The 21,630-nt window shown below is 34.8% G+C and overlaps 1 protein-coding gene across 1 annotated transcript in view; it reads right to left on the bottom strand.

Annotated features, from left to right (window-relative positions):
• Pard3b (par-3 family cell polarity regulator beta) overlaps positions 1-21,630 on the bottom strand; it is a 1,015,658-nt gene that overhangs the window by 471,972 nt on the left and 522,056 nt on the right. Inside the window, exons 6-10 of the mRNA XM_047544116.1 lie at positions 13,219-13,305; positions 7,356-7,481; positions 5,404-5,762; positions 2,599-2,738; positions 1,009-1,137 (exon numbers count right to left, since the gene is read on the bottom strand). Coding sequence (XP_047400072.1) covers positions 1,009-1,137; positions 2,599-2,738; positions 5,404-5,762; positions 7,356-7,481; positions 13,219-13,305 — 841 coding nt within the window. The remainder of the gene's footprint in view (positions 1-1,008; positions 1,138-2,598; positions 2,739-5,403; positions 5,763-7,355; positions 7,482-13,218; positions 13,306-21,630) is intronic.

Genomic DNA, 21,630 nt, shown 5'->3' with positions numbered 1-21,630 from the left:
AAAAAAGAAGGGGTAATTTAAAGTCCCTTTATCACATCTGCTTTCTTTTGTTCTTAGCCATAAAACCCTTTTGAATTTTCTATAGCTTTCTTTAAAAAATGGTATTTCAATAAATAAATAATATGAATTCATTGTAATACACATATGAGAAAATTAAAATTTCTTATAAACTCAGCATTTTGGGTACATCTCTTTCCAATTATTTTGTCTAAGTTTTTAATGTAATTTGATCATTCTGCATGTATAATTTGTACATACTTTTTTAAAACTTAACATTATACTATGAATATTTTCTCATGCCATTAACAATTCCTCACTGAGACCATTTTAAGTACTTATTACATTTCACTGGAGAAATATCTAGTTATTTATCTAACCAATACCTTATGGTTACATAGCACCAAATATATCACTGTATTATATAGGACTTTGGGGAAAAATCAATGTACATGAATACTTTCCAAATCTTTGATCATCAATTCAGGACAGATTACTAGAAGTGTAGTTACTTGGTCAAAGGTTATACATTTTTATCAAGACTTGAAATTCTCTTCCTCAGTCCTTGAGACTTGTTCTATTACTCTTATCACTCTGTGGTTCCTCTTCTTAATTTTCATCTCCATTTTGAAGACATGCTTCTATTTCTATTTCTTTTTAGACTGGATACCCCATGAAAGAAGGGCAATGAACTACTTTGATGACTGTTTTATGCAGGTCCTAGCACGCAGCATATACTCCATAAATATTTTATTGAATTAGTTGAATCTTGTTGAATAGTTATTAATTGTTAGAAGTATTGAACCTGTATGCCCAAAGCATTGCTTACATATGCCCAGTTCATTGCAACAATGCCTAAAAAATGTGATACTCCAAAGCAATAAATCCTCAAATTCCACTTTGGTATAAATGAGGCCTGTAACTTAGAACCTGGTATTAAGCTACTGTGAATTCTACAAGTGTGTTAAGCTCTGCATTGAAAATTTAGTGAGATAGAACTCTGAATATTACCAGTTCTCGGGGCAGAAAATTTCCTTCTTGGCGAGCGATGACCAGAGAGGCTATCTCTCCCTGTTTGGTGCTCCTTAGCATGGCCACGAGCTCTTCCTGAGTTCGTCCAGTGACATCTCTGCCATTTACCTAATGAACAAAATGAAATGAATAGTCACAATTGCATTTTCCAACCATCATAACATACTGACCATGATTATTATGATGCTGAACAAACTCAGTCAGTCATTAGTAACAGAAATGTTTCCTAAGCCATCACATTCATAGGAGGGGAAAATCAAATTGACAGGTACCAGAAATTGATTTGTCAAATAAGTGGAAAGCAGATTTCAAATGCTTACTTGGCACCATTTTCTTTCAACAAGAAGAAATGAACTATTACTATATGTCAAATACCTCTGGCAATGTAAGTATTTTTTATATAATTCTAAAATGCCCTCATTTCCAGAAAATTATAGATTGTTCTAGGTTACTGGACATTCTAAGGTGGAGCTACTTGAGTCATTTGGTGCATCTTCCTTCATAATCTACAAATACATGAAAAGCTGCAGTGTTGATTTCATGCTGTAAAAGAGTAAAACAAAACCAGCCAGTTTTAATGAAGATGGTTTCTTAAAAGGTAAATAAATAAGCAATAGGATTAATAAGAATATGATGCTATTAAAAAGTTAAATGAAAAAAGCCTTTCGGATATTCCAAATAATTTTCTGCACAAAAATCCATTTAGCTGTTTCTATTACTAGCTGTGCATACCAGGTTATGAAAATTGGATAATGCATAGTTCAACCTGAGACACACCCCACCCCTTAAAAGTTTTAAAAAACTATTGCAAAGGTTTGGGTGTGTGAAATTCTTTGACCTCACTGAATACACGATGAACTGTTGAATTCAGTGACAATTCTCCAGGAACCCTAAGAAGTAGAAGTGAAAGACAGGGAAAAGTCTTCATTATTAGTTGACCCCATATCACTGATCTTACAGGGGACTCGCAAAATTAGGCTGCTCATTAAATAGTTTTATAATTAGAGTGCTTATCTTGTCTATAAGTGATAATTTTTAATATATTTTATATTAAAAATGAAATATTAGTGTACAGGGAGCCTCCCATATCCATGGATTTGGTTAGAATGTGTGGATTCAACCAACCTCAGATAGAAAAAAAAATTTTTAAAAATCCTTTGTATGAGAATGAGAAGTTATACTTCATGTATGTATAACCTGTCAAAATGCATTCTACTGTCATGTATAACTAAAAAGAACAAATAAAAAAACCCTCAAATTCCTTGTATAGGTACTGAACATGTACAGATTTTTTTATTGTCATTATTCCTTAAAAATATGGTATAATAGTCATTGTAGCTTTTACATTGTATTAGGATAAGTTATCTGGTATGATTAAAGTATATAAGAGCTAGTGTCTAGGTTATGAGCCATTTTATACAAAGGACCTGAGAATCTGCAGAGTGTATTATTCTTGGGGGGGTGGTCTTGGAACCAATCTGCCATGGATAATGTGAGAAAAAGCTATATATGTTAATATATTTATTTATTTATCAGCATTTTATTGAAGATATTAATTTCAATTCTTACCTCCAAAATTCTGTCCCCTGATTGTAGCCGGCCATCTTTTATTGCTGCTCCTTTTGGCAAAATGTTTTTTACAAAAATGGGACCAGGACCGTGTATGGAAGAGTCTCTGGTAACCACAGTGAAACCAAGTCCTTCGGGGCCTAGCGTATAAGACCAGAAAAATGAACAGTCACCTTAAGCATGTGTAATATTATATTCAATCTTACAGTTAAAATCTACCTAATTTAGACTAAACTAGAATAAGTAAAATATTTACATTCCAGGAGGTTTTAAATATGCTTCAGTTCTTCTGGTATCAAATAAAATTGTAGTTTCTGACAGGCCATGATGGTATCAAAATGAATTTGGTGCCCAATATATATGTGTAACCCTTTTGTTTATTCAGGTTTTGGAAGAAGTGCACATATTATCCATATACCTGGGATTGATTATTTCAGTAAATCATAATCTAACTGCATACTTTCCTAAGAAGTAAAGGGTGATTTGACCTGAATTTTGTCAATCTCTCCTTCAGTTGGCCCATTGTGGCTCATCCAACTGTTTGTGTCCTGAATCCTTGTATACCAGCATCTCATGTCCTATCAGCAAGAAACCTGATGCACCTCCTTATTCATCTCTAATTTCGCCCTTCCAGTGTATTTTTTACTTTCTGAGGGATGCTCAGGTATCTTTGCCATAAATAATTGTTACTTCAATTGCATTGCTTCTTCAAGCTTCCATCTCCAATGTTCTATCACTGTGGTTAGGATAAAAATCCTCCACAGGTCTGTGGGTTAGAGCTTGGTCCCCAGGCTAGGCCACTACTGGGAGCTGAGACACTGTAGAAGGAGATTAAATCATTGGGGGTATGCTCTAGAAGGGGGCATTGGGACTCTGGTCCCTCCTCTTTCTCTGTCTTTGCTTTCTGCCCACCGTGAATTGAGAAACTCCATGACACGGTCCCACCATGATATACTGTGTCACAAACTCAAAAGCAACTGAATAATCAGTCATGGTCTGAAACCTCCAGAACTGTGAGCCAAAATACACTTCTGCTCTTGTCATCTCAGGTATTTTATTATAGTAATGGAAAACTAACACACCTAGCCATGACAACACCCAGGAATTCTTCCTAGCCTCAATTTAAGTTAGCTTCCCACTAATTGTCTTCTGAAATTAATTCCCCTTGGTAATAATGTACTTATTTTCTGATTATTTTCCTCCCTCTGTGATCATAATGCATCTGTCACTCTCTAACATGTACCCTTGTCTTCCCCCATAAATGCAGATGTTTCCCAAGGCATTATTTTGGACCAATTTGTCTCCCTGGCTGTGGCCAGTTACTGGCTGCAATATCATCTCCCTATGGGAGAGGCCTAGATCTCCTTGGCCTTAATCTCTTTTTTTGGTGTCAGCTTCCTGGATATCACCATATGCATTTCAAACTTCACTACGTACCTCCTTCTCTGATTCAGATTCTGACATTTTCCAACAGCCTCATCAACTTAAAATTCTAATTTCTATCAATGACATTTCCATAATGCAAGTTGCCCTGAGAACCTCAGCAATAATTGTAATTTCTTTTTCTTCCTTCCTATAGCCTTTCATCTATTAAGGTATGTGTATTATATTTCTGCATTTAGACAGGCAACACACCCTGTACTGACCCTCTGTTGTCTGATTTCTTCAGTATATCTTTTTGATTCCAGTTTAATCTTCCCAAAGAATATGTGATGCCATATTCTTCATTTTTGCACTCAAGACTTTCTGATAGATGTTTAAAGTGATTATGTGATTCATCTTTGTGTCCAACTTCACATCTTACACATAGCTGGATTATTTGTACAAAGACTTCAACAGATGCATTTAAATAAAAAAGCCTAATTGCTGTGCACACTGGAGGATCTGTACTTCCTATTCAATACATTTTACTCCCAGTGTAGGATTCTTATAAATGAATCATTTTTTTTTATCAGAGAATCTTTTGAGAACAATTAAAGATACATATTTTGAAATATATTTATAGGTATTCTAAAATAACCTTGTGGTCATTAAATTCTCTATTAATTCAGTCAAGAATCTAAAAGATCTTGGTTCCTTTTGAATTGCCTTGAAAAACACAGGATTTTAGAAGATTGCAGTGGGGAAAGGGAATATCAGACAGAGGTTACAAAATGAACAAGTTTCATAAAATATGCTTATGTGTGCATATGTGTACATAGTACTGCATAAATATGCATGTGTATAGCACATGAGCTAATCTCACTGATTTGTGCTTGTAATGGACAGAAAAGTTGAAAAGAATGAAGAAAGATTATACAAGCATTCAAAATTAGGTATTTTGAAAAAAGTGTAATGTCGAATCACTAAAATTAATAATAAAATATTTGCTTTCTCAAAAGTAAACATTTTGCTTATATAAAATTGTTCTAGAGAACCAGAAACCAGATCCCTGTTGGACTTGTCCTAAAAGATGCTTTAAAACATTACTAAGTGTTATTGAAACTGGTACAACTGGATTTTAATTCCTATTTAGTGTCAAGTTGGAACACAATATTGCTCAGCTTCTATCAAGTTTGCAATGATTCTTTTCACTTACCAACATGACTTTATTGTTTTTTTTTTGTTTCAAATAATCTATACTCTGTAGAAGAGAAAAAGTATTATAATTTCAAGAAATTTAACTTACCTAAGTATACACCTAAATCTATTCTCTGATACAATTAAATAAAGGGAAAATTAACTAAATTAGCCTTAATGCATTTCTCTTAACCAATTTTACATGTTACAATAATAGAATGCTATTAAGCATAATTTAATAATTACCTTTCTTTAGGTCAATCTTAATTTTCTTTGCATTTTTCTTGCTGCCAAACCCCATGAGAGGGGAGAGTGAGGGAGATGGAGGTTTTCTTCCTAGTCTTGGTACTCGGGGACTCTTGTTTTGTTGCAGGGAAGGTGAGGCATCTGCTTCAGGACTATTTGGTCCTGTGAGATTTACTGTCTTTAGTCCAGATTTTCCATGGACAGGAGGAGGCGCCTTTGTTCTCAAAACTCCATTATTGCTACCAAAAATGTTAAGAGGTCCAATGACTGATTTTTCATACTGCTCACGGTTTTGAGGTGGAAGCACGTGGAGGAGCACATCTGAAGATTTCATTGCCTGGCGGAAGACATCTTGAGCCCTTGAAAGAGTCAGTAAATGTATCACCATATCGTGTCTAGCAGCTACCTTCCACAGTACTCCAGCACAGAGCCAAGCAGACAGAACAGGAGCTTAGGCACAAGTACTTGTTAATAGTACTACCAGCATGACTGTGCTAACTAATCATCAGTTACCACTCAATACCTGCCCAGTAGATTACGCATGCATGATGACCATGCATAATTTTCTCCTTGATTTTTCTTTACAACCACCAAGGTATATATAGTTAACTCTAATTTTGCAAACTCAAGTTGAGGCTCAGAAAGACTAAGTGACTTACCCAATGACCCACATATTTTAAAGTGTTTCTAATCTGAAAGTCTAACCAGAATTAATTACTGAAGAGCATACAAAAAGGCAAACTTTAATTTTAAATGAAAAAAATCATTTGGTGTTTTTGATCAGATAATTAATAGGTTATTTTTGCTTGATTGCGAATCAATTTCTCCTCCAAGATAATGCCAGACTGAATTTTTTTTTTACCTTTGTTTTCTATTTCTATAAAACAGGGATGATAATGTCTGTCTTAAATTCTATCAAGTCCTTGAAAAATGCATTGTGGCATATCAAACAATACTGTTATTAATAATTATTATAATATTGTCTATCTTTTTTTTAAACAAAATAGTCTTTTAAGGCTTCATTTCTTTTCACATTTAAGCAATTGGTGACTAATTTCCCCCCCCAAGCACACACAGCTACATGCCCCCCCCACACAAACACACACACACACACACACACACACACACACATACACGGGCACTCGGTATTGACAACTAATGCCCACAGAAAAGATGTATTATGAGCAGTTAGGTCTGAAATAAAAGAGGTTGCTGATTATTACTATGGAGTATCAGTACTGATTTCCTTAATTTGAAATCTCAGCACAATGCCAACATACATTTAAACATATATATGCGGGTCTGGGGATACAGTCAGTTGGTAGAGTGCTTGCCTTGCAAGCACAAGGCCCTGGGTTCAACCCTCAACACCACGCACACACACACAAAATAATAATAATAATAAAAATACATATGCGTCAGCGTGCTATATATTCTTATTCTTGTGTACAGGAAGTTATTCCCTTAACATTTTCACACTCAGAGAGCTGACTTCTTGTGGGAGAGTATTTTAATTTTTTTAGTTGCTTATATTATTCACCAAATTCTCATAGACATTTCTCACAGATTCTTTGTTTTAAGGCAGACAGCTTACATCAAGCCAGTTAATTAATAAGCTGAACTAACAGTCTGTGAAAAGAGTCATTAAATACCAGTCTAACTGACCCACATCCCAAGAAAAACAAACCCCTCCATCCATGCCCCAGCAAAACAACCAGACAGGAAAACTTGCTGTATTCTATGGTTTAATGTTCCTGGAGATGTCTGGGACACATGTGGGCCACATTTGAGAGTGCTAAGACATAAAATGCATTGCAAAGTGGATGTACAGAGGCCATTCAAAGGGAATTGACCAGAAATTCTACCTCTAATTTTGATCATAATGAGTTCAGTAATGATTATAACCATTCTAGGGATCAATAAAGTAAATAAAACAATGGAAAAATGCTTACTGAGCAAAAGTTTTGTCTACCAGATCCACATTGTTGATTTTTACAATACATTCATTTTCATGAAAGAGTTCCTCCCGTTTGCACCTGCTGTTTTCTTCAATGCCTCGGATGAAGAGTCCTAGGATCCTAAATGCAAAATTTGAAATAGAATTACTGAATAACAATATGCTAATTATTTCTCCACTTGCAACCATTCAGAAATGAGCATTGATTTCTATTTATGAAATAAATTATGATCTCTATTCAGGCAATTGTTATTTAAATCTTTCATCCAAAAACACATATACACATAAACTCTCTAAAAGAAAAGGTCCTTCAAGGCAAATATATATAAACATCAATCCAGAGAACATTAATCTAGGACCCCATTTCTTATTCTTATGACAAATTTAGAAAGGTCAATGTAGCTCAGTGGAATTGAGGATAGCAAAGACTTGTGGTTTGAGGAAGAGCATCACAGTTGACCATAACAAGTAAACTCAAGTAAGTGCCAAGATGGCAGCTTGATGCTTAGTAATGGGAGAGGATTAGAAATTCATGGAGGTTTTTTGCAATCTTACTGCCTCTTCCAGTAATCTGCATTTTAAGAAGTGAACAAACATTGAACATTGAAGGAACAAACATTGATTCCTTCAGATCCTATTACTCTGAAGGAAGATTAGCCCATTTGTTAGTAAAATGAACCAAATAGGCATTTGATATTTTCTCTGTTCTCAGGATGAAGAAGTATGAGATAAGGTTGTAGACAAAGGCCAGGTAAATCGGTGAATATAATAGGGTCCAGTGGAAGTGGAGATATTGATAAACCTGAAGGCAACATAGAGTTTGAGAGTTAACACTGAATGGGAGGCCAGTGTCACCTAGAGGGGCCTTGAATGTACCTAATCTGATGGTGTTGGTATGGAATACCCACCACCCAGTGTTTGCTGATGAAGACTGGGCTTTGAGGAAGAGGCTAGATTCGGAGAGGATACCTAGGACTCCTGGGACTTTGTGTCTCCAGTTCAGAGTTAGGAGGGGAATGGGCTGGAAAAGAAGGGAAGAAAAAAGAAAACTACAGCAATAAGAATTACATTTTACATGCGGGTTTGGCTTCAGGATCACCCTTGGATGGCAAAATCTGTGTGTAGATGTTCAAGTCTCTTATATACAATGGTAAAATATTTGCATTTCCCTATATATATTAAATCACTCTAGATTACTTATACTTTATAATTAACTGTTGTGCTGGACTTTTTAGGCAATAATGGCGAAAAGAAAATTCTGTACATGTTCAGTACAGAAGTAATTTGTAATTTCTCCAAATAGTTTTGATCCATAGTCAATGTGTTATGGATGAGGAACCCACAGATAAAGAGGGGCCACTGTACTTGGTTACAAGTATAAAACCTGAACTAAATCAATAACAAGAAATGACACTTGTATCAATTTTAGCTATTTATCATTCAGGAGATACCCCTTCCTTTGCAGTATAAAGGATTTTAATTGTATGTTACAGTGAGAAAGAAAGACATATTCTCTAAGAGAATTCTCCTGGCTGTGGAAAAACTGTCATTTCCATGCGCCTTGTTCCCACTTTCCTACTCAGTCACTCTCTTTTGTATAGGATCCTGTTGCTATTACGTAGTCCCTTTGCATTAAATTTCAAATCTAAATAAAATATGAGCACACTTTATGTGTGAATAATAGGGTCAGCCATGGAAAAAGGGCAGCCTATAATGAAAGTCCAGGAGAAAGCAATCCTCCTGCTTGGAGTAGCCACAGAGTTGAGCCTCTGCCTCCAGGCCTCCATTCATTTAATGAGCTCATATCATATCAAGACGTCAAAAGGCAAGGCACATGCAGTGATATTTAAGTCTTCAAAAATGTTAAATGAATACATTATGCTGCTGCAGGAAAGAACAGCAGATAGTCACACCACCTACCACAAGGCAGACTCAGGGTCACAGGGACCAGTATGGGGCCAGGGTGTGTGCTTCATTTCCTAGTTCCAGCAGGTTTGTAAATTAAACATATTCTGTGTCACCAACATAATATTAAAAATTGAACTATTGGACATGTAAAAATGAAGAAATAAATCATAATTGTTTTTTCCCCTAAATTAAACAAACCTTCTAGTTCACATTTTGAATTTTTGTTATGGTGGATTCACAATAACATGATCCATTAGGAGGCTCACATGTGGTTATAAAGTAGTTTATGTAAGTGATATTTTTTTAACAAGCATTCAAGTCTTCCTTTAATTTAATTCAGTACATCATCAGTCATGTAATGTTACTCCCTAGGATTTAATCTCACATTTTGGGAGATGAATTAATTCTTTCAGGCCACTGGGTTGCAATTTAGTGAGCATATTACAGCTGGAGAGTGCTATGTGAACCTCACTGATCTAAATAACCTAACTTTCCATGAAAAATTTATTGACAGAATAAGCCCAACTGTAAAACCCATGTGTCAGAGGTAATTTTGGTAAAATGTAAAAAGGACTGATTTTTATTAGTTTGGTCCCTGGCAACAAACTACTCCCGCCCTCTCTATTCCATGGAAGGGTTGATTTCCTCCAGTATGATGTCATCCAGACCACTATGAGAAGGCTCAGAAAATCATGTCTCATTACCCTCCACGCTCCAGACCGGTGGGCTGTGGTAGCTGTCTCATTTGGGATCAAGACTCACAGGATTTAAAGATTAATGCTGTCGAGGAATTATAGGCTGAGACTAACCAGTTAATTTGCATTAATGAGCAGTGATCAAGGATGCTGAAATCCACAGCCTCACAGAATAAAAAGAGTAACAATTGCTTCTTGCTCATCAAATAATCGTTTAGGCACCAACACCTTCACCCTGCCCCTGCATCACATGGCCTCGCCACCCTAACTGGCTTAGCATTTTTGTCTGAATGTCTCCTCTTCCCCCACTCTTCCCCATCACTCCCCCTCCTCACTCAACTTCAGCTACCTTTACTATACAATGGAGTATATTGTGTTATCTTTCTTGAAAAAAATTGATTTTATGTTTCTAACTAAAAAAAAAAATAGCACTGATTTTTTTCTAAATGAAATTAAATTGCTTTTTTCTTGGCAAGGATTTAGGGCTGCTTTGTGTTTGTTTTGTTTTTCGACTGAGACGGCAAATGGTCCTCAAGACAAGCAGCAATAAACATCCCTGTGCTAAGGTATCATAACAGGTTCATGGAGACTTTGGTACAAGAGATACTATATTTTACCTAGGATATTTTAAATTAGGTTTCCTAGTCAATAACAGGTGTGGTAGTACTTTTTCTAAATGGAAAAAAAAAAAAAAAAACTTTGGAGGCAAAGCCAATTACAGTAGTCTTAATAAAGAATTAAATGTAAATTCTAATTCAAAATAATGACAGAAGCCAATAAATGAAAGGAAATTAAGAGCTAAGTCTACCACTATGACCTTAACTAAGCCCCGGTGCTCACACAGTGAAACCATATGGCATTATGAAGTCAGACACTTGTCTGACATGCTCCACACGCAGTGGCATCTAGACACATGGGTTGAGTTAAGTGTGCTATTTCAGCCTACACTCATTACTTCTTAAATTTTATTGGCTCATGTCTCCACTTCCATATTATTTTTAATGTTTTTAATTAAATTTCCTTTCTATAATACTAGTGGATAGCAAAAAATACTAGAACTATTTCTCTATGTTACAGAACAGTTGACCATGAACTTATAATAAAACTTGATTTCTGAATCAAGTTTTTTTATTTTAGTCAAAACAATCAAAATACTGATAATTTATGCATTCATACATTGTGGGTTTTACAAGGAGCTTTCACATTTTTAATGTGATTTAATCCCTATAACCTTGATGTGAAGTAGGTATTCACAAGAGACAAGTTTGGGGGACTTTGTTGAAGGTTATATAAAATGAACACTGGGATTAATTCCAATTCTTCTGAATTCAAGTCCAATATGCTTTCTTGTATTCAACCAGGCTTATGCTAGGTATCAGAAGAAGAAGGAAGGAAATCAATAAATTCTAGTGTGTTTTCCTTATCTGAAGTGAGAGGTAATTTTTTTTCTTTTTTCTTTTCTTTTTTTTGTCGGCAAGGCCAGCTTGTTTTTCAAACTATTGAAAATGAAGTATGGTGACTGTCACATTGTATATTTTCTCATTTTTGGAAATTGGGAAGATCTTGTGTTCTATTCCAGCTTCATTAAACTAAAGGGTCTGGTAATTTAAGCACTCTGGTGTTTCACAAGGCTCAATCAGTACACTTCTGCCAGAAGCCATTAGAATTTCTCATACAACTGAGTAAATACCCATCCTGTCTATCAAAAACAACCTCAGTTTGTCCTGTGCCATACCCCATAACATTTATAAACATGCTTATTAACACACACAGGAAACTAGACAGTAAGAGCCACTAGCTTTCTGGTTCACTTCTTTTCAGGAAACATTCATTCCAGCAAGAGCCTGGCATCAGATGTTATTTGCAAAAAGAAAGAAAGGTGATGACTTTGCAATTACAGGTAGCAGATGGTTACCTGCTGAATATGATGCCAACCAAAATATCATGAGTGAGTCTGTTCTTCCTGCTAGAGGGCAGACAGAATGGACTAGTAAATTAATACTACATAATCTCTGGAGAAAACTTAGTTCTAGAAAGAGCAATAGTGTAAGGACAAGTCAGAAGATCTGGGTTTTGTGTGACTTTGGGAAAAGCAGTGGACTTTTCTTATGGTTGACATCCTAAGCTAAAATAAAGCATTCTGCCTTTTTGATGATGCACTCAAGAAAATCAATTTAGTAAAGTCATTAGAACATCATGTAACCAAGAAACAGTTTCCTTTAAGTTTCTGGCAATCTTTGTCAATATTAATCTAGTGCTAAAGGCAGTCATCGTATTGGAAATTGACAATTCTAAAACTAGGTCCATAAGTTTATTATACTAGTGATAATATTAGGTCCAAGGCATACACTTTCATTTCTGTCAAAAAAACAAGTTTTATATTCGGTTAGATGTGGCTTCCAAGATGTTGCTGACATGATCTAAACTGTCATTTATCAGTATGGACTTAGCAATATAATGTCTTTGAAATTCTAAAAGAATGTGGTAAATTATTTTTAATGTTTTAAAAGTTGTTTTAGAAAAACAGGATGACATTTTTCTTCTATAGTTAAATTATCATATACAAATATATATTTGTACATGTATGACATCTGATGTAGTTACTAGAATGTTATTTTTTTCTTCTGTATACCTGAGAAATAGGAGAAAATATCAATTAGAAATTACTATTTTCACTTGTTGAAGTGTATCTTTTTTTGTGTGTGTGTAGTGGGGATTGAACTCAGGGGCACTCAACCACTGAGTCACCTCTCCAGCCCTATTTTGTGTTTTATTTAGAGATAGCGTCTCACTGAGCTCCTTAGTGCCTTGCTTTTTGCTGAGACTGACTTTGAACTCTCAATCCTCCTGTCTCATCCTCTGGAGTCACTGGGATTACAGGCCTGTGTCACAACTCTGGGTATCTTTTTAAATTAAAAATTTCAGTTGCTATATTTGTCTAACAACATACTAAAATTTTTGCCAATGATCCTGTTTACTATGTGCTGCTGACAAGGATATTTTTAAAAAAGCATTGTAATTAATTTTAAATGGAGAAATTATGATGGATTACTTTTTCTTTTTCATTACATCCTAGAAATAAATGATTTAGTTTTGCTTCTAATGCATAAGAGGCTAACAAATGTATATCTTGAGGTGTTCATATGAATAACAGAAATTCACACTTGGTCCTCTTCTGAAAAATGAGTAGAAAAGTGGGTTCATCAGGGTTTCCATTAATTAGCATGAACTTCTGAAACCAGGAAACCATCTTACCTTCCACTCAGAGATGAAAAGAAGGGCACTACATGTATTCCCAAGGGGCCTCCTTCCCCAGAAATCTCCACCGTTCTTGTCATATCACTGGGACACAAAAACACAGACGCACAGATGAGTCTCTGCTAAAAACCAGATGAGGCACATCAACCCCTCCCCCCAGGACCATAGCAACTACTGTATCAGCCCAGCAAAGCCAAAGGAGTGCATGATTTCTAGGTATGTTCTGAAGATTCGCAAAATAAAATATTTAGAAGACTATGATTTCTTATTTTTACCCCTAGAAGAGGAACAATTGAAATGACTACCTACAAAAATGACTTCCATTTAATCTGCATCAATCAACATATTTAAAAAGCAGTACACAAAAATGAAATTTCTCTCCAGTGCGACTCACTTGAAAATTACTGTAAAGCACATGGAAGTAAACATATCTGTGCTTAAGCATAAGGTTGGCTTCCCCCCACCCCCAGAACAAAGTAAAAGTGAAATAAAATACTTATTAGAAAAGCACAGAATTACATTTTAAAATGACTGTGAAGCCACAGTTGGTAATACATTTGGGTATGTTCAAAGAAATACAAATCACAACTTAAACTTGTATCAGTTGTATTCAATGAAACAATTCCAAATTTTCACCTCCTGGTTTATTTATTTATTTTTTTTAAGGTAGAAAGAGAGATTGCAAAACCTGGAGAAAATGTATTATAGAAAGAAATAGAAAAACTGACCTGCGTAACCTAGCCCAGATTAAGGAAAGGATGAGCTAGAAACATTAATGGGTAGTGTGTATGACTCAAATATAGAAGGCACTGGGAGCTTTTGAGTAATAAAGAGTGGAACTAACAAGTTTTCGTAAAGATGAAAAATAATAACTGTGAACAATTATTGGCTCTTTTAATCCAAGAGAGAGAAAATAAAATTGCCAGAGGAAAATGATAAAGTTGAAGCAAACATCCCCTTTATGGAAATTATAAGCAGGTTTCTATTGTTTTCTATTTACATGAATGACCTGAAACTAGATGTCAAATTAAGAGCTACAGCTGCTGCAAATGCTTTTCTGCTCCAAACTGAGAATGGTGGAATTCTGGCTCCTTGCTGCAAAGTTGAAAGCAGTGTTAAGAAAATAAAATGCCTGATGAATTCACTAAGCACTAAGTATTCTTTAAATGACCAGAGATCTAAAATAAATACATTAAATATATTTTCATCAATGGATGAGGCTTATTTTTAATGTGTTTTCTTTGTAAGCCTATTATCAGTAAGAACTTGGAAAAAGAGCATATCAGTTTCCAGCATTTGTGGATGATGATGGAATTTCAAGTCTGATAATAAATTTCAGATGGGTTTTGTCCAGATATTACTGACATATGTAAAACTTGTTCAGTCAAGTAAGTAATATCAAGAGGCCTGGAATAAAAGTTAAAAACAAAACAAATCTTAGAGTAATAATATAGGATGAAATGATTCTTCTTTATATGGGGGAAGATATGGACATTTATATAAATATATGCACATGGACAGTTGTACACAGGCACATATTATACGTCCTGAATATAAAATGCTTGGTGGGCAGAGAAAGTTGTTTACATTTTAACGGACCAGAGCAATAATTTTTATATATTAACATGTTTATAGTGCATTTTTTAGTCATGTGAGGAAGACTACACCCAAAGCATTACAATATTCTAGACTTAAATATGACTAAAGTCTTATTTAACCATTGAAACATTAATATCTTTACCTTGATAATGCATTTTTACAGTTTTACATTGAAAGCATAACACAAATCTCTCTTGATAAATGTTTCAGGTATCCACATGGTAATACCTTGCACCCATATGTAATACATAGAGGTTTTCAAACGTAAATGTTTAGACCAATGTAGTTCTCAAGATTTTACCATAAGAATTTCTAGGATGGCTTTTATAGATGATGGCTTTTATGGATTCTCATTTTTTTCTATTTTACAAACATTTCTTTACCCCTATTCAAAAAACCCTCCTGTAAAACATGATAAATTCTGTGTATCACACTGATAGCTACTTTCTTTTTTCTTTTTTTTTTTTGTACTGGGGATTGAACTCAGTAGCACTCAACCACTGAGCTATATTCCCAACCTTTTAAAATATTTCTTATTTGGAGATAGTCTTTCTGAGTTGCCCAGGCTGGCCTTGAACTTGAAATATAAATTTCCCTAGTAGCTGGGGTTACAGGTGTCCAATGCTACCTGGGGCACTGATATCTACTTTTAAATTGTCAATCCTGTATTTTTACTTTCAGTTAATAAAGTAAATCTTATAATTTGATTAAGTAATCAATTTTGATTTAAAATACTAAAATGTTTGGGAGAATGCAATTTTTAAGGTTCATTTTTATTTTGTGAAATAAAAATATATTCATATATCAGAGTAAACTTTTAGTTTACCATTATACACAATAGTTATCATTCTCTGGCAAGAAGGATTTTTGGCAACTTAGATTACTGTCACAAAAATGTTATTATAGCACTAAAAAAAATTGACTTCCATTTTTATAGGCTGCAATATGCAACTACTTATAGCAACTTAAGTCTGTTTATTAACAAGCATTGTGATTTTTACATAGATCATGTCTCACAATATTTATCAAATGATATCCATTATTTCAAGGTAGAAAGAATGACATTTGAAAAAGGATTTCTCACAAACAAGTTCAAGTATATATATATTTAATTTTAAAAGAAAAAAGTGCCCCACTCTATTATAAATACTTGAAGGAGTTCTATATAAACCTCTGTATACACCCACTTCATGGAATACAAGTGCCTCTAGCACAGCTAGACAGAATTATTTGAACACATCTCCCAAAGAGTGAGATTTTAACAAAAATGTAAAAACAGTTTATTAATGCTATTTGTTTAGATAAAATACAAAGTACAGCAGCAGCTCAGGACCTGGTGAGTAAGACAGGCACATGTTTACTTATGTCTTAGAGGACAGCACAGTCACCAGAAGGTAAGCAGCATGGTGGGTAAGGAATAGAAAAAAATGTATAAAATGGGTTGAAAAGGATATTTTAGTGGTTAAAAAAAAAAATCAGGACTTGTGAAAAACAGACAAAAAAATTGAACTATGGATCATGATAAAGGAAAAACATTTGTTATACGAAAGAAAAGTAGGACTATTTCACTGAGATCAAAACAGATATTTCTATACAACTTTTAAGACAATAAAACAAACAGATAGTCACAAAGTACTAAGACAACTAATATTAAGTAAGCTAAGTGCCCTAAGGTCCGTTTGACAAAATTAGCTCAATCACTGGGACCAGCTGCAGCCAATCTAAGAGTTCAGCACAAAGCAACTGGTGAGCTATAGAATAAGTGGATAAAAATCAGTCTGTAGTTATGAATGACTACTCTGCCAGAACTAGATGTTAAATGCTTCAGTTGGTTTTCATCCAGAGAAAAGATTTGAAGCTTGAGGCAGAAAATAGAGCAGAAGTTGCAGATGTTTGTAGGTCTGATTTTTTCACACAATGCTAATGGACAGGATTTTTAACATTAAGATTACTTGGTTTCAGGCTTGGTTGGGTATGGAGAGAGAACTGAGGACAGGAGGCGAAGATGCTTTATTTCAAAAGAAAATTTTTTCCTGGGGTGACTTTAACTCAGGTGTCTAAGAAATACATTTAAACTAAAGACCAAAGCCTCAGTTTCCTCACTTGTACAATGAAGACATTAAGATTAGAGACTTCCCAAACAGAGTTGTTGCTTTTAATGAGAAAAATTGAGAACATAACAAATATATATTACACATATGTATCTATTGGGCATATACAAAAAGTTCAGCAACTATCAGTTATTAGTATGATTACTAGAACATTCCAAAGGAAAAAATAAGCTTGTGGATGAGAAGGGAATTATCTCTCGTAAGTTTTCCATTTTTTTCCCACTGACTTCTTCAGGAAAGCTTTTTAAATAATATTAAATTCTATAGGACTGAGGAACACCTTTTTTTCATGATTAGATTGCTGACAGAGAGAGGAAAAAAGGTTGTAACAAATGGACAGAAGGTGTTGGTGACTTCAGGCAGATTCACAGACCTGTCACATGCAATGGAATGAGAGACTGACATAGGGGGAAACCTCCAAGAAGAGTCTGCAGATCACCCTGAACTCTGCTTGATGGTGAAATAAATGTCTTACTGATGTGAATGTACTGAGTAAAGATCTAAAGAAGAGTTTGTGGTGGTTGGTGGTAGGAGTCACTAAATTCACTTGAATTCAATAAATATAAATTCAGTCATTTCAATGGGGGATGTTCTATAAAGAAAAAAGCAAATAAAAGAACATAATGCTTGAGGAGTTCATGTTCTTGGGGGGAGGTTTGAGATATAAAAAATAATACAGGACAGTATAATAATAGCACAGGTTGAATGTCCTTATCTGAAAAGCTTGGGACCAGAAGTGTTTCAGATTTTGGATTTTTTTTTTTTTTAGATTTCAGAATATTTATATATATATATATATATATATATATATGTATATAATACAATATCTTGGGGATGGGACTCAGGACAAAGCACAAAATTCAATTATATTTTATATACATATCATACATATAACCTGGAGGTAATTTTATACAGTATTTTAAATAATTTGTTCATGAAATAAAATATCATGGTGTGGATTTTCTACTTGTGGCAACCTGGTGGCATTCAAAGAGTTTCAGATTTTGGAGCATTTCAGATTTCCATATTATGGGTGATCAACCTATAGTAGTAGCAATAGTAGTTTATTCCCAAAGAATGAGAGCTATTATTTGAGAAGTAGTGAACCAATTGGCTTTTAGGTATTAGAACATGCATTCCTATAAAGTGTATAAAAAGTTTATATCATCTATCTTAGATGTAAACTAATTCTTAGAGAGGTTATTAATTTGTCCAGCATCATACCATTCATATGAGATAGAGTCAGGACTGAAACTTGATCTATTTCACTCCAGAGTAGATCCTTAGTCACTTTGACAAGGTGTTTTCAAAGCTGAGGTAGCTTCTGATGTGATTCAGAGGAAGAGGGTACAGGATCAGGAAGGCAAGATAGGATCAGGATGCTTTTCCTGAAGGAGGTAGCAATTGAGAAGGGTCTCTCATGGGCAAATGGGTTTTCCAATGGAAAACAAAGGGGAGGGGATGGAGAAGGCACACACAGGAGAGAAAGCCCTCTACACTGAGGTATTGGACCAGGATAGTTTGTGGACACACAGATAGGCTATGATAATAGAGAAGAAAGGGGAAGAAGGGGAGGAAGAAGAAGAGAGAGAGGTGTAGAAGACAGATCGAACCATTAGCTTTAAGATCAAATATCAGAATAGTATGCCAAATCCCAGACTGGAAAACCATACTTAATTTTATAGAATACTGAACCAGTAAAGGTTTCGTAACTAAGTAACAGTGCAATAAATGCCACGGATTAGAAACATTTACGTGGAAGTTAAATACGGGATCAGCTAGAAAAGGAAAAGATAAGGGAGAGATTAGTACTTGAGATAAGAATGAGTAAATTATTGTAATAATCTAGCTGTGAGGGAACAGAGGCTTAAGTAATGATTATGGGAATTAAGCACGAAAACATGGGGACAGGTATAAGGTATGTTCAGATGAACTCTGAAAATAATGAATGGCTATCATAGGCAAAAGAGTACACAGAATAAACAGGACGACAGTTTGAAGCCTGGAGAAAGTCTGGAGGAGGCTAACTTGGGTCAATAGGGATTAGGGAATATGGTGGGGTCAGGAATGACACAGGAATGACAGTCTTTCGTATATATTACTTGCTATTTAAAGAGAAACGCCAAGTGTAAGTTTTAGAAAAAGTACCAAAGAGAAACTACTGCTTCACTGTCTTCTTAAGATCAAAGTAAATGCAGCAGTGATTCACAGGACATGTATAATATAAGACTCTTTGGAGCACTCCCTTTAAATGTTATTGTTCTTTTTTGAATAGGATGTTTTTGTCTATAATGGGTGACCCCATACTTGTATTTATGATTTATGGAGCAAATTTTGTATCTATTCAGTCATTCACTTAATAAGTAGTCCCCTATTGTATTCCAAAACTTGTATTAGGTGTCATAAATTCTTTGGAGTCTGTGTAGTCTTATTTGGGAGAACAAATAGTTCCAATAAACTGTAATATGTGTAATAATGACAACAATCATTACAATAGCAATTCATGTTTTTCTAATCTTTCATTTACCATTGTGCCAAGTCAGTTGCCTGTATATGCTTCAATTAATCTTCATAATAATCTATGCAATCATGATACCCATTTTCCATATGAAGAAACCATTTTAAAGAGGTTAAGTAATCATTCCAATATTGTATAAGTAAGTAGCAGAGTCAGTGTTCAAACCTAGTTCTTTTCTAAATCTAAAGGTTTTGGAACTAAGGAATAATTTGAAAAATAGGATGGTCTAGAACATTTTATCCAGTAGTAATATGCTGGTCCAATTGAGAGAGGAGTTAGGAGGTCACTGTAATCATTTAGCTAAGAGGTAACAAAAGCTTGAGCAGTGACCATGGGGTGAGGCAGGTTCAACGTATTTTGAGATGGGTACCGCAAACCATTTACTTACCATGCCTCTGGTGTGAAGTCCTATGCTGGGCCAACCTCTGTGGGACTTCTGAATCTCCCTGCCCCACAGGATATAGATCCTGAACTCAGCTGTAAGTGGTTTCCTAGTTTCACTTTAAGTTTTTCATCATCTCATCCAGCTAGAACCAATGTTCTCTGGGAGAATTGTCATCTCCAAGCTTTCCCAGTTAGCTAAGCATTTCATATGTAAAGGTTACTCTCATCCTATCCCACCCCAGAATGTGTAAGTGCTGTGAGTTTGTACTCACTCTATATTACGAATTTGCTCTGAAACTGATTTCAGCAGTGCTTCTCCTATACTGGTGATTCTCCTAGCCATGGTTATGTAGCTTAAAATAAAACATGAGGGAGTCAGGGAAGGTGCATCATAGGTAATGTTTGAACCGATAGATTTATAGAAAGATTGGAAGGTGGGGATTGGATGTGTTACTTAATCGTTCTGAATTATAGTTTCTTAACCTATGAAAGGTGATAATGAGAGACTCATGCAAAAGACTGTTTTGATAATCAAAGTATATTATATATATATATATCTTTTAGTTTTAAAATTTACTTTTAAAATTTCTATGCTCAGCTGGGTATAGTGGTGCACACCTGTAATCCCAGCAATTTGGGAGGATGAGACAGAAGGATTGAGAGTTCAAAGCTAGTCTCAGCAAAAATTCAGGCACTAAGGAACTCAGTGAGGTGCTGTCTCTAAATAAAATACAAAAGAGGGCAGGGGATGTGGCTCAGCGGTTGAGTGCCCCTGAGTTCAATCCCCAGTACCAAATAAAATAAAGTAAAATTTCCTATGCTCTATTTGTCTCAATTCCCTGTACACTGAGAAAGTTTAGCTGATTTTTTTCCTGCAACCATAAACCAAACAATCATTCACACCATGATGGGTATCCATGTAGCATTTAGCCAACATGTTGGCAAAATTTTCAGAAAGCTAAAGTTAAAAAAAATGAAATTAAGGCTGAGACAGGAGGATTGTTAAGTTCAAGGTCAGCCTCAATGACTTATTGAAGCCTTAAGCAACTTAATGAGACCCTATCTCATAACAAAATACAAAAAGGGGCTGGGGATGTGGTTCAATCCCTAGTACCAAAAAATAAAAAATAAAAATAATAAAAAATAAAACCAAATAGAATAAGGGCATGACTAGTATGTATCCATTATTATCACCTCTACCAACAATCCTATCAAAATTCTGAAAAGATGGAGAATTTCTGTACCAATGTTTTAAATATCATAGAGCTCATTAATCAAGGAAACAATCTAAATAAAGAGTAATTATGGTCATATGGCTATAAATTATAAGTTTGAAGAGAATCCTCACAGTAAAGCATTGTGATAAAGGATGATCACAATTTTTAAAAGAGGCTAATTTCATGCAAATTGGCACTTGTTAGTATCTGAACTTAATGAAAAGAATGCATTGACTGAATTAATGAATGACCATCTTTCTTAGCAGCATTATCTTCTAATGCTAAAGTCAACCATCTATTAAATATGAAATTACCTTCCTCAAGCCAAATTTGAAGCAACTTGGGGAAAATGATCATGACAGTAGGTAACAATAATATGGGCTTAATATCTCTCAGAAATCTAAAATTTGAAACTTTCTGGATCCTGATATCATGCTGGAACGAGTTTGGATTTTAGAGCATTCTGTTAGATTTTTGGATTAGGCATGCTCAGCTGGTTAAGTCTATGTAAATATTCCAAAATCTAAAAAACTCTAAATTCTGAAACACTTCCAGTCCCACACATTTTGGATAAGAAATA

This window comes from Sciurus carolinensis, chromosome 3, assembly GCF_902686445.1.
Source record: "Sciurus carolinensis chromosome 3, mSciCar1.2, whole genome shotgun sequence".
NCBI classification, from domain to species: Eukaryota; Metazoa; Chordata; class Mammalia; order Rodentia; family Sciuridae; genus Sciurus; species Sciurus carolinensis.
The sequence above is the reverse complement of the archived record's forward strand: the minus strand, read 5'-3'. Positions and strand labels throughout refer to the sequence as shown.